The 14270-nt window shown below is 40.4% G+C and overlaps 1 protein-coding gene across 3 annotated transcripts in view; it reads right to left on the bottom strand.

Annotated features, from left to right (window-relative positions):
• Positions 1 to 1917: 1917 nt before the first annotated feature.
• The window catches only part of gale (UDP-galactose-4-epimerase), a 29564-nt gene continuing 17211 nt past the window's right edge, over positions 1918 to 14270 (bottom strand). For all 3 annotated transcript variants that reach the window (XM_060933333.1, XM_060933332.1, XM_060933334.1), the window contains exons 9-11: positions 9859 to 9936; positions 3727 to 3841; positions 1918 to 2313 (exon numbers count right to left, since the gene is read on the bottom strand). In XM_060933333.1, the coding sequence (XP_060789316.1) occupies positions 2249 to 2313; positions 3727 to 3841; positions 9859 to 9936 (258 nt within the window). In that variant the 3' untranslated portion in view covers positions 1918 to 2248. The remainder of the gene's footprint in view (positions 2314 to 3726; positions 3842 to 9858; positions 9937 to 14270) is intronic.

The raw sequence follows: 14270 nt of genomic DNA, 5'->3' as shown, positions 1-14270 counted from the left end.
CTCACCGGCCGCTGGGCTCGAACCCGGACCTTCTTGCTGTGAGGCCACAGTGCTAACCACCACACCACCGTGCCACCCTGGGAAATACACTTATTTCAGGTAAATCAGTTTCTCATTTATTAAGGTGTTGATAAGGGTGCCAATAATTTTGGCACTACTGTCCGTTTGGCTTAATTTGAAAAGAATATAGCAGTACTGTATTGGGTTACACTCTCATAGAATGAAAGAAAGAAACATGGAAGAATTAAAGATGTTATTACTTAAATGATTATTTTTATCGGAAACAAGATTTAATTTTATATCGACGCCCTGGACGCTTACAGTAATTCTTTTATTGCTGAGGACTACAGTTGACTCACTAACTTTAGGACTGCAGTTGTCATGAACAGGTTTGCACTTAAGTTTCCATCAGTGAAGAGTTATAACATCAACGAAACAGACTTCATGTTAAAAATCACACTGTTATCACCCAAATGAGGATGGGTTCCCTTTTGAGTCTGGTTCCTCTCAAGGTTTCTTCCTCATGTCGTCTGAGGGAGTTTTTCCTTGCCACCGTCGCGCTCATCGGGGATAGACTAGGGATAAAATTAGCTCATGTTTAAAGTCACGACAATTCTGTAACGCTGCTTTGTGACAATGTCTACTGTTAAAAGCGCTATACAAATTAACTTGACTATAAATTGCTCAGGCGGCACGGTGGTGTAGTGGTTAGCGCTGTCGCCTCACAGCAAGAAAGTCCGGGTTCGAGCCCCGTGGCCGGCGAGGGCCTTTCTGTGTGGAGTTTGCATGTTCTCCCCGTGTCCGCGTGGGTTTCCTCCGGGTGTTCTGGTTTCCCCCACAGTCCAAAGACATGCAGGTTAGGTTAACTGGTGACTCTAAATTGAGCGTAGGTGTGAATGAGAGTGTGAATGGTTGTCTGTGTCTATGTGTCAGCCCTGTGATGACCTGGCGACTTGTCCAGGGTGTACCCCGCCTTTCGCCCGTAGTCAGCTGGGATAGGCTCCAGCTTGCCTGCGACCCTGTAGAACAGGATAAAGCGGCTAGAGATAATGAGATGAGATAAATTGCTCATATGATCAGTGAGAAACATTCACTCGGTTGAGGATCTCAAACTGTTTGCAGCAGGGACTCTATGAAGTGGAAAATAAATTACACCGATTACACTAACGTTCTGAATTGCATATTTTTTTCAAATATTAGCCTTTTGGATTAAATGTGTGCAATATGATATGATATTGCCTTTTAAATCAGAGCTTATTGAGATTCTTATTCCTGAACTTCCCACCAACAGAACACATTCAGCTCCAACTCGACATCAGTTCCACACTGATTTGAGTTATTGTGGTTTGGATGAATCCTGTTTAATTAAAGTGACTGATCAAATTGGCGAGTAATAAAATATGATAAAATCACAAGCCATTGTTCATGATTATCAACATTAATGAAGGGGGGGACCCACAATCATGGATCCCTGTACCCTGCTTTGTGGACCAGTGCACTTGGTTCTGGTAGTCTTTAAAAAAAAAAAAAAAGAAAAAAACCTCTGCACACACACACACACACACACACACGTTCATAAGCCAAGACATGAGGATTTTCCCATTTTGCTTTGGAGCCATGACGCTATGGAAAGCTTCCAGCCTGCAGTTTAGCATCGTGTGTGTGTAGGTAGTAGTCAAACCCAAATCCATCTCCAGCCTAGATGTTCTCATCTCTTCCCTTCACACTCACCTCCTCCGTGCAATTTAACGACTCTTACCTAATTGTTTTCAGAAATGGGTTTGGCTGCTTAGCATGATGCCCAAGTTGTCTCACACTCAAGAGTTCTTATGGTCAGTTGAAGGTGTGGTCTGAACTTGAAGACGACCAAAAAGAAGACGACCAAGAAAGAAAAACCAGTCTCAACAACAAAATAGCTCTTTTCAAAAAGAATTAATTTAATACTCCAACATATCCAAGTATAAACCAAGTAAAATTTGGCCCAAAATAATATTTAGATTAGAAATAACCGAGGAATGATAAGAATAGAAATCTACTCATTAACAAGATGATAGCTTGCTAATAATTTAAACATGTAGAAATAGCACTGAATCACTGAGATGCATTCAGTGGGTCATGAGGTTCCTTCAAGTTGAATCAAGTTGTATTTAAAAAAAATAGAAAAATAAAAATAATAATAATGCTGGTTCATGGCTCTGCTTCAGTTGAGATTCGTTTTAGCTGGTAGTCACATCTGCACGTTTCCTTTTCACTCCACTGTGCCGTTAGTGAAGCCCGTGGGATTCTGGGATTGCCAGCGCCACAAGTCCTCACCTAAGAAAATAAGTGGACAGGAAATGATGTAATCAAACTTGTGTTCCAACACATAGGAAAAAGACAGAAACTTACTCCCCCCCCGTTTTTTTTGTTTTTATGTAATCCAATTTTCCACATGAATCTCCCAACATAAATTTTATTTATATTTTAAGATAAAAATAAGGTGAGTTACCATTAAAGGAAATTCTGGGGGGAAAATTACAGCCTCTCCTCATGTCCCGTCATGTTTTAAAACATTTAAACAGAAGTTTAAAAGAAGTAAGATGAGCCTCTGAGGGATTATTTTATTTTAAATCTTCATTCAACAAAACCAAAATAAGTTTAGTCAATCTGAGTTTTAAGAAATAACTGTTCATTTATTTATTTTAAATATAAAATGTCTATTTTTGCTTATATTGGTCATCTAATGTTCCACAATTACTCTCAACACATTTATATTGATGTATAATATTTATATAGAGGAAAGAGATTTTTTTTATCGTTAAAATGTGTATTTAAATGTATTTATATGGTCAGCTCCAGAGTTGTGTTCAGGAGGAACTTGAAATAAAATTTAAAATGGAAACAAGTTTCATGTTGTTCATAAGAATTTTTATGTGTAACAAAAACCGGCGCGTTTTTAAAACATTTTTTAACCAGAGTGCTCCGAGAGCACAATATCCCTGCTACAATATACTGCAAACAAAATTGCAATGTGTATAAATTGCGTGAAATTCCTCCAAAAATTGTGAACGGAGTTGATTTCAGGCGGCACGGTGGTGTAGTGGTTAGCGCTGTCGCCTCACAGCAAGAAGGTCCTGGGTTCGAGCCCTGGGGCTGGCGAGGGCCTTTCTGTGCGGAGTTTGCATGTTCTCCCCGTGTCCGCGTGGGTTTCCTCCGGTTGCTCCGGTTTCCCCCACAGTCCAAAGACATGCAGGTTAGGTTAACTGGTGACTCTAAATTGACCGTAGGTGTGAATGTGAGTGTGAATGGTTGTCTGTGTCTATGTGTCAGCCCTGTGATGACCTGGCGACTTGTCCAGGGTGTACCCCGCCTTTCGCCCATAGTCAGCTGGGATAGGCTCCAGCTTGCCTGCGACCCTGTAGAAGGATAAAGCGGCTACAGATAATGAGATGAGATGAGTTGATTTCAGAAGGTGAGAACCCTTTCTGAGACGGACGGGCAGACAGACGGACGGACTTCGTCAAGACATAATCCCTCGTCGGGCCTTTCAGCCAGCGGGGGATAAAAATTGTATAACTTGACGCGCCGATTTTTCAATTTGAATGGGTGCCAATAATTCTGGAGCGAAATGCACATTTACACTTTTTTTTTTTGGGGGGGGGGGGGGGGGGCACACCACACACAAACATTGTAGTATATTGTTTTACTCCTATAGAATGAAAGTAACTACAGTACACAAATACGTACACATCCTCTCTAGGCCAAAGTCAGCCTTCCAGCCAAGCTCCACCTCTGCCAGGCGAGGGTCTGCGTAGCATGAAGCGATGTCTCCGCTCCTCCGGGGGGCCATTTCATACGCAATCTTTAGAGAGAGCGAGCGAGGGGGGGGAAAAAAAAAATAATTAAAAAAAAAATGCAAGCACACACATTTCAGAGTTTTTCCTCTCGAATGTCCATTTTATATTAAACCACATTAAACACTTGCTATTTAATCGATTTCAGATAACGAAGAAAGCTGGGCTGTATGCTAGCATAAGTTGAGGCTAATAATAGATTTTAGCATGCACAGAGTTACTAAGCCCACTCAGACACTGACCATGAAAATGAGACAAGGCCATCAAGAGTGGTGACATTTTCCTCAGATATGTTGCTGAGAAAAGATTCTGTATGACTAAAATGACAGAATAATCAATTAGCATTACATGCTAACTGAACCTTTATGTACGAGTTTCACCATATTCGAGAAAAAGTGAAACTCAGACCTTCATAAAAATCAAGATTTTTCTCTCATCTTTAAGTATCAAAAGACTTGTGTTTACAGGTAATGATCTGGAAAATATGGTCAACACATGACCAGAATTATTATTCTCATAAGGAATAGTTGAGAAGAACACAAAAAAAAAATCCTTTAAAAAGAGAGGAAAAAAAAAAAAGTTTACTTCATGCTAGCTACTCAATTAGCAGTCATGGAGGTAGCATTCGTCCTAAAAATCAGCCTATTGAGCTAAAACCCAGACAAATATGACATGTAGCTGTGTGTGTGTGTTTTAAGTGTGTTTATGTACTGTACAGTGGTGCTTGAAAGTTTGTGAACCCTTTAGAATTTTCTATATTTCTGCATAAATATGACCTAAAACATCATCAGATTTTCACACAAGTCCTAAAAGTAGATAAAGAGAACCCAGTTAAACAAATGAGACAATTATAATACTTGGTCATTTATTTATTGAGGAAAATGATCCAATATTACATATCTGTGAGTGGCAAAAATATATGAACCTCTAGGATTAGCAGTTAATTTGAAGGTGAAATTAGAGTCAGGGGTTTTCAATCAATGGGATGACAATCAGGTGTGAGTGGGCACCCTGTTTTATTTAAAGAACAGGGATCTATCAAAGTCTGATCTTCACAACACATGTTTGTGGAAGTGTATCATGGCATGAACAAAGGAGATTTCTGAGGACCTCAGAAAAAGCGTTGTTGATGCTCATCAGGCTGGAAAAGGTTACAAAACCATGTCTAAAGAGTTTGGACTCCACCAATCCACAGTCAGACAGATTGTGTACAAATGGAGGAAATTCAAGACCATTGTTACCTTCCCCAGGAGTGGTCGACCAACAAAGATCACTCCAATAGCAAGGCGTGTAATAGTCGGCGAGGTCACAAAGGACCCCAGGGTAACTTCTAAGCAACTGAAGGCCTCTCTCACATTAACATTAGCCAATGTTCATGAGTCCACCATCAGGAGAACACTGAACAACAAATGGTGTGCATGGCAGGGTTGCAAGGAGAAAGTCACTGCTCTCCAAAAAGAACATTGCTGCTCATTTGCAGTTTGCTAAAGATCACGTGGACAAGCCTGAAGGCTATTGGAAAAATGTTTTGTGGATGGATGAGACCAAAATAGAACTTTTTGGTTTCAATGAGAAGCGTTATGTTCGGAGAAAGGAAAACACTGCATTCCAGCATAAGAACCTTATCCCATCTGTGAAATATAGTGGTGGTAGTATCATGGTTTGGGCCAGTTTTGCTGCATCTGGGCCAGGACGGCTTGCCATCATTGATGGAACAATGAATTCTGAATTATACCAGCGAATTCTAAAGGAAAATGTCAGGACATCTGTCCATGAACTGAATCTCAAGAGAAGGCGGGTCATGCAGCAAGACAACGACCCTAAGCACACAAGTCGTTCTACCAAAGAATGGTTAAAGAAGAATAAAGATAAATGTTTTGGAATGGCCAAGTCAAAGTCCTGACCTTAATCCAATGGAAATGTTGTGGAAGGACCTGAAGCGAGCAGTTCATGTGAGGAAACCCACCAACATCCCAGAGTTGAAGCTGTTCTGTATGGAGGAACGGGCTAAAATTCCTCCAAGCCGGTGTGCAGGACTGATCAACAGTTACCGCAAACGTTTAGTTGCAGTTATTGCTGCACAAGGGGGTCACACCAGATACTGAAAGCAAAGGTTCACATACTTTTGCCACTCACAGATATGTAATATTGGATCATTTTCCTCAATAAATAAATGACCAAGTATAATATTTTTGTCTCATTTGTTTAACTGGGTTCTCTTTATCTACTTTTAGGTTCTCTTTTAGGACTTCTGTATTTATGCAGAAATATAGGAAATTCTCAAGGGTTCACAAACTTTCTAGCAACACTTAGGCTACGTTTACATTACATCGAATCAGCGGATCATCAGATTAATGTTCTTAAAATGATTCGCGTTTACACTAAAACCGTTAGCCGTGCACACAGCAACACCAATACGCGGATACGCTCGGCTCCGCAGGCATCCTGCGCTCCAAATCACTCCGCCCTGAACAGCGAGTGCCCTCTGGAGGGTGCGCACTCCGGCCCTGCGCAGCTCACAGAGCGCGCGAGTGAAGTGAACAAGCCACGATTCGGGACTGAGCCGCTGTGTGTGAGATCCCAGCGCATATCACTTATTACTTGCAAGTGGAAGGATGGCAAGCCTAAAGACAATCATAACTACACAATGGGCAGTATTTGCATCAGTATTTGCAGTATTTTCATACTTTTATACTCTTTAATGAAAGGTGATACAAGGCGGAAGTCTGCGCCGTTTTTCAGCAGTCGCGTCACATGACCAACGCCAGCGAATCAGGAAGGTGGATGTCACAGTGACTTGTCCAATGAGACGCCAGCTAGAGCTCAGCACAGCGTATTCGCGTATTCTCAATGTTTATACAGCACCGGAGCTGATACGATCTAGATTGAATACGTGGACGCTGGCGGATTCCCGTTTCCCCGCTTTTTCAGGGGGGTTAATGTAAACGGACAGTGCATCCGCGAAGAAAACGAGACAGATACGGTCTAGTGTAAACGTAGCCTTAGTGGTGCTTATGTGAAGGCTGACTTTATTACACAATCATTTATTTGGTCAATACACTGTACAAAAGCAAGAAATCACAGCCATTCATTGTCGCTACACGACAATTTCTAAAACATTTAATACTTAAAAGGTGTTTGTTTGTGCCAGTGAGGCTCCAAATAGAACATCTTAAAGAAGTTAAGATCCTTTAAATTATTCAATGAACCGTTAAAGAACCCATTTTTTTCTAAGACTGTACGAAGTACAACCACTGATTCTAAACTATATGCATACCATCAGTTAGTCTTACTTTTTTTTTTAGAACCCTTACAAAAGCTCTTTGGTTGATACTAACCATTTAAAAAAAAAAAAAAACTAAACTGTATTTCTGTACAAGTAAGAACTCCTGGAACACCTTTTCTCTAAAAATGTACCAAGAGAGTTTTGGTAAAAACATCTGGCAGGCCCGTGGTATCTCATCTCATTATCTCTAGCCGCTTTATCCTGTTCTACAGGGTCGCAGGCAAGCTGGAGCCTATCCCAGCTGACTACGGGCGAAAGGCGGGGTACACCCTGGACAAGTCGCCAGGTCATCACAGGGCTGACACATAGACACAGACAACCATTCACACTCACATTCACACCTACGGTCAATTTAGTGTCACCAGTTAACCTAACCTGCATGTCTTTGGACTGTGGGGGAAACCGGAGCACCCCGAGGAAACCCACGCGGACAACATGCAAACGCCGCACAGAAAGGCCCTCGCCGGCCACGGGGCTCGAACCCGGACCTTCTTGCTGTGAGGCGACAGCGCTAACCACTACACCACCGTGCCGCCCCGCCCTTGGTATTATAAATATAATAAAATGTCCAATAATTTGGAGTTTCACATTGGCACAAAAGGTGTAATACACTACAACTCCGTCCTTGGGCGACGTCCAAATAGTTTGTTATACCAAAAAGTTTAAATGGACCCACTTGTCACACCAAACACTCACGTTATATGCGAAATTTTAGTCACATTCTCCCGATCACAAATTTCTCCTTCCGAGTCATTATTGCAGTTCATGGATGGAGTTAAAGGATCATGGACAGAGGCGATGATTTCTTCGTCCGTTATGGAAATGACGGAGGTTACCGGTGTATCATATTGTGTCAACGTCCACCCACTGACTCGCTACGTTTTGTAAATCTTCACCATTCAGTTCATTCATGCATCACAAGTCACCGATGATGACATTTATGTCGCTGGGCGGGGTGGGGGGTATAAAAACACCACTGGTGCACTTTAACTAGGTGTTAAGTTTAGCCATATCAGCAGTCATTTCACCCTTTTATCGATCCTTTGATCATTGTTCTTGATAAGTGTTTAAAGTTAGACGGCCTTTAGATGTCATAAAACCGGTGAAATTTAGCTCCCTTTGAAATGTGGTCATTGTGATGCATGTTTATTTCTGTAATATCTCACAAAATATCAGGCCATTCTGTGGCTGGGAGGTTATTTAATTTGAGGGGATTAAAGCAAATAATGTGCATGAAATCACTCGCTTTGCACAGTCAAGCAGACACAAAGTCCGTGTGCGCACATGCGCAGGTTTACCTTTGAGCATGCACTGACCGTTCCATCATTCTGTCGCTAACCGAACAGCTGATCACACCGAGGTGCTCGCTGACCGCCGATATTTATTAGTTTGGTCCTGTTTTTCCTTTCCTTCGTATATAAAACATGACGTCTTTTCTTCTCGCTTTCCGTTACTGAAAGACCGACTACACGTTTCATTCGCACACTCACATCCTCCATTTTTCTCTCCCGTTTCAAATTTGCATCCCACAATGCCTTGCACGAACAGGGAAAGCCCACCATGCATGACGTAGCATCTTGAATTGGGTCATGGTGAAGCAGGAAAAAACTGCAGAGAATTTAGGGCCACATGGCTCTAAATTAATTAATTCTTCTTTTTAAAAAAATTGGAAGTCTGATTCAAATTCCGGAGCTTTCGGTCCACTCAACAAAAATAAATGGGTGTCGGGGAAAATTCTTTTTATGACCTACACTTGAAAAATCTGAAAGGCAGTCTATATTTAATGATCAACACCTCAGCAAGGCTCGTTAAACCTTTGTTTTATAGCGTTTGTTAAATTGACTTGATGTTTTTGTGATTTTATTTTATTTTTTTAAGACTGACTCATTTGTTCAAGGCAGGGAACATAAACTTAGTTCGTAGTAAAAGAGTTGCAGTGTATTTACAGTGCACTCTGAGGGTTCAAGTGAACGCTTTCTGATAGGAAAACAGTGTTGTAGGGATCTACACAAAATCTTTAAGGGTTCCCCTTGAGGGACAACCAAGAACCCTTAAGGTTTCTACATTTTCTATGAGCATAAAATATTTTCTGCATTCTAACATTTGGGACATTTTAAGAATTTTTTTTAAAAGAAAACAGCTGATGCTTTAGTTATTAAAAAAAACACTAGATAGAACTTGACGCCAACAGCGTCGATGGGGATGCCTCCGCCTGGTAGACTACACACCTTATTAAGTTGTGATTTGGGGATGGACATTTGACCTCACAGTAATCTTGACCTGTGACCCTTTAACCTCAAAATCTAATCAGTTCATGTTTGTCCCCAAAGCACACAAATGGTGAAAGTTTGGTGAAGTTCCTTTCATTTGCCTTGGAGATATTGTGTTCACAAGGTTTTCGGACAGACATTTGACCTCACAGTGACCTTGACCTTAGACCTTTTGATCTCAAAATCTAAATCAGTTCATGTTTGTCCCAAAGCGCACAAATGGTGAAAGTTTGGTGAAATTCCTTTCAGTAGCCTTTGAGATATCGCGTTCACAAGGTTTCGGGACGGACGCATGCACGCACGCCCCGAAAACATAATGCCTCCTGCACCTTACGGTGGCGGAGGCATAAAAAAAAAAATAATTGCGAGACACCAGTGTTAATAAATCGACACACAAAATCCTCTCACAAATGGAGACAATTCTTATTAAAAACTGTTATTAAATAACTTGTACTTCTTAAATGCTTACTTCTCTTCCTGAAGCCTTCTCCATAGCCTTCACCATCTGCAACACCGAGTAGCCAGTACCTGTGCCCAGGTTATACACCTGTACAAAGGGGGGGATGAACAGAAAACTAATTTACTCCATACTCACTTAGAATAGAGGTTTAAGGGCACCTGCAGAAATCTGTCAAAGAACATTTACCTGAAACACGTTTATGTAAACCACCTTCATGACTTATTGCAAATAACACGTTTCCAGCAGCCTCTTTACTGTGTACCAGGGCGTGATTGAGAAGGGATTTTTGGAACCAATATCAATGATAAAGGTCTGATTTGTAATACCCAATATGATCACCAGATACCCACCCCTTGGGGAGGGGGACCCAATACATGTTCGCTCAAATATAAATCTATTAAATTATGAATAGCATAAAAATACTCAAGCAGGCCTAACTGTACATTTAAAAAACACAACAGAATTACTTTAATTAGACATACATACACAATTATTCATCTGGAAACCTTTTAGTTATGGTGTTTTCAAGGTATAGTCTGCTTAATTAGAAAAGAAATAGAATATATGCAATGTTAATGTACAACCCTGATTCCAAAAAAGTTGGGACAAAGTACAAATTGTAAATAAAAACGGAATGCAATAAATTACAAATCTCAAAAACTGATATTGTATTCACAATAGAACATAGACAACATATCAAAATGTCGAAAGTGAGATATTTTGAAATTTCATGCCAAATATTGGCTCATTTGAAATTTCATGACAGCAACACATCTCAAAAAAGTTGGGACAGGGGCAATAAGAGGCTGGAAAAGTTAAAGGTACAAAAAAGGAACAGCTGGAGGACCAAATTGCAACTCATTAGGTCAATTGGCAATAGGTCATTAACATGACTGGGTATAAAAAGAGCATCTTGGAGTGGCAGCGGCTCTCAGAAGTAAAGATGGGAAGAGGATCACCAATCCCCCTAATTCTGCGCCGACAAATAGTGGAGCAATATCAGAAAGGAGTTCGACAGTGTAAAATTGCAAAGAGTTTGAACATATCATCATCTACAGTGCATAATATCATCAAAAGATTCAGAGAATCTGGAAGAATCTCTGTGCGTAAGGGTCAAGGCCGGAAAACCATACTGGGTGCCCGTGATCTTCGGGCCCTTAGACGGCACTGCATCACATACAGGCATGCTTCTGTATTGGAAATCACAAAATGGGCTCAGGAATATTTCCAGAGAACATTATCTGTGAACACAATTCACCGTGCCATCCGCCGTTGCCAGCTAAAACTCTATAGTTCAAAGAAGAAGCCATATCTAAACACGATCCAGAAGCGCAGACGTCTTCTCTGGGCCAAGGCTCATTTAAAATGGACTGTGGCAAAGTGGAAAACTGTTCTGTGGTCAGACGAATCAAAATTTGAAGTTCTTTATGGAAATCAGGGACGCCGTGTCATTCGGACTAAAGAGGAGAAGGACGACCCGAGTTGTTATCGGCGCTCAGTTCAGAAGCCTGCATCTCTGATGGTATGGGGTTGCATTAGTGCGTGTGGCATGGGCAGCTTACACATCTGGAAAGACACCATCAATGCTGAAAGGTATATCCAGGTTCTAGAGCAACATATGCTCCCATCCAGACGACGTCTCTTTCAGGGAAGACCTTGCATTTTCCAACATGACAATGCCAAACCACATACTGCATCAATTACAGCATCATGGCTGCGTAGAAGAAGGGTCCGGGTACTGAACTGGCCAGCCTGCAGTCCAGATCTTTCACCCATAGAAAACATTTGGCACATCATAAAATGGAAGATACGACAAAAAAAGACCTAAGACAGTTGAGCAACTAGAATCCTACATTAGACAAGAATGGGTTAACATTCCTATCCCTAAACTTGAGCAACTTGTCTCCTCAGTCCCCAGACGTTTACAGACTGTTGTAAAGAGAAAAGGGGATGTCTCACAGTGGGAAACATGGCCTTGTCCCAACTTTTTTGAGATGTGTTGTTGTCATGAAATTTAAAATCACCTAATTTTTCCTCTTTAAATGATAAATTTTCTCAGTTTAAACATTTGATATGTCATCTATGTTCTATTCTGAATAAAATATGGAATTTTGAAACTTCCACATCATTGCATTCCATTTTTATTTACAATTTGTACTTTGTCCCAACTTTTTGGGAATCGGGGTTGTAACTAGGAAATACTTTAGGATACTCCCCCCCCCCATTTATTTATATAGGAAAATGTACCCCCCCCAAAAAAAAGAAAAAAAACCTAAAAAAAAAAAATATGAATTGTACATATGCCATTAAATTGTGTACAACTGAACCTGACTTTTTTTTTTTAAGATATCTGATTTTTTTTTTTTAAAAGACAGCTACTAATGCATATTTTTTGGACTTAGTCATTATTGCTTATTTGTGATGTAATAGTAATATGCCTTGTACCATGGGTCACATTTCATGTAGTTTGATGGCTCCATCAGGCCCTTGAAATCACTTTTTTTTTTTTTTTTTTTTTAAATATAAGTCACCTGGACTCTGCTTGGGTCAGCTGATTGTTGGGATTTGTGGCATTCTAATATTTTACCAACGGTAGAGTTGCAGTGTGCCATCTAGTGGACAAACTACACAATGATCACTCATAACATGGTTAACGGATCCATCATCCATCTCTTCATTTCTTTCTTTTTTAAAATAGTAATTTGTTTTGGCACTTTTACAACCCCAATTCCAAAAAAAGTTGGAATGCTGTGTAAACTGTAAATAAATAAGAATGTGATAATTTGCAAAATCATGGAAACCTGATATTTCATTGAAAATAGTACAAAGACAACATATCAAAATATTAAAACTGAGAAATATTGTTTTTTGAAAAATATATGCTCATTTTGAATTTGAGGTCAGCAACACATTTCTAAAAAGAGCTGGGACGGGGTGTGTTTACCACTGTGTTCCATCACCTCTACTTTTAACACCACTCTGTAAATGTTTGGGAACTGAGGAGACCAGTTGCTGTAGTTTTGACAGAGAAATGTTGTCCCATTATTGCATGACATACAATTTCAGTTGCTCAACAGTTTGGGGTCTCCTTTGTCATATTTTGCGCTTCATAATGTGCCAAATGTTTTAAATGGGAGACAGGTCTAGACTGCAGGCAGGCCAGTTTAGCACCCTGGCTATTTTACTATGGAACCACGCAGTTTCAATATGTGCAGAAAGTGGTTTGGTATTGTCTTGCTGAAAGAAGGAAGCCCTTCCCTGAAAAAGATTTCATCTGGATGGCAGCATATTGCTCTGAAACATTGCATACATCATTCAGCATTAATGATGCCTTCCCAGATGTACAAGCTCCCCATGTCATGTGCACTAATGCCCCCTCATACCATCACAGATGCTGCTTTTGAACTGCGCACTGATAAGCCGGATGGTTCCTCTCCTCTTTAGCCTGGAGGACGTGGTGTCCATGATTTCTAAAAAGAATTTCTACTTTTGATTCGTCAAACCTTGACAATGTTTCACTTCACCTCAGTCCATTGTAAAAGAGCTCGGGCCCAGAGAAGGTGGCGGTGTTTCTGGATATTGTTTATATCTGATTTTAACTTGCATTTGTGGATGCAGTAATGAAGTGTTTTCACAGACGATGGTTTTCTGAAGTGTTCCTGAGCCCATACAGTGATTTCCACTACAGACACGTGTCTGCTTCTAATGCAGTGTCTCCTGAGGGCCTGAAGATCACAGGCATCCAATGCCAGTTTTCAGCCTTGTCTCTTGCATACAGAGATTTCTCCTGATTCTCTGAATCTTTTAATGATATTATGCACCATAGATGATGTGATCCCCAAATTCTTTGCAATTTAATATTGAGGAATGTTATTCTTAAATTGTTGCACTGTTTGCCCACATAGTCTTTCACAGAGCGGTGAACCCCTCCCCATCTTTACTTCTGAGAGACTCTGCGTCTCTGGGATGCTCTTTTTATACCCAGTCATGTTACTGACCTGTTGCCAATTAACCAAATTATTTTTTTAATTATTATTTTTAGCATTACACAAACTTTTTCAGTCTTTTGTTGCCCTGTCCCAACTTTTCGGAAACATGTTGCTGACATCAAATTCAAAATGAGGATATATTTTGCAAAAAACAATTAAATTTCCAGTTTCAGTGTTTGATTTGTTGCCTTTGTACCATTTTCAATGAAATATAGGGTTTCCATGATTTGCAAATTATCACGTTCTGGTTTTATTTATGTTTTACACAGTGGCCCAACTGTTTTGGAATTGGGGTTGTAAATGCCAATGCAGATTTACTACCAATTAGCTCATATCGGCCAATACCATCAGCACATTGATTTATCAGTCTGGCCCTACTGTGTACTCAATAGTGTGCTAGCAACTACCAAAAGAAATTAAGACTATGAAGGA

Source organism: Neoarius graeffei, chromosome 11 (assembly GCF_027579695.1).
Source record: "Neoarius graeffei isolate fNeoGra1 chromosome 11, fNeoGra1.pri, whole genome shotgun sequence".
NCBI lineage: Eukaryota > Metazoa > Chordata > Actinopteri > Siluriformes > Ariidae > Neoarius > Neoarius graeffei.
This window is presented reverse-complemented; position numbering and strand designations above follow the sequence as displayed.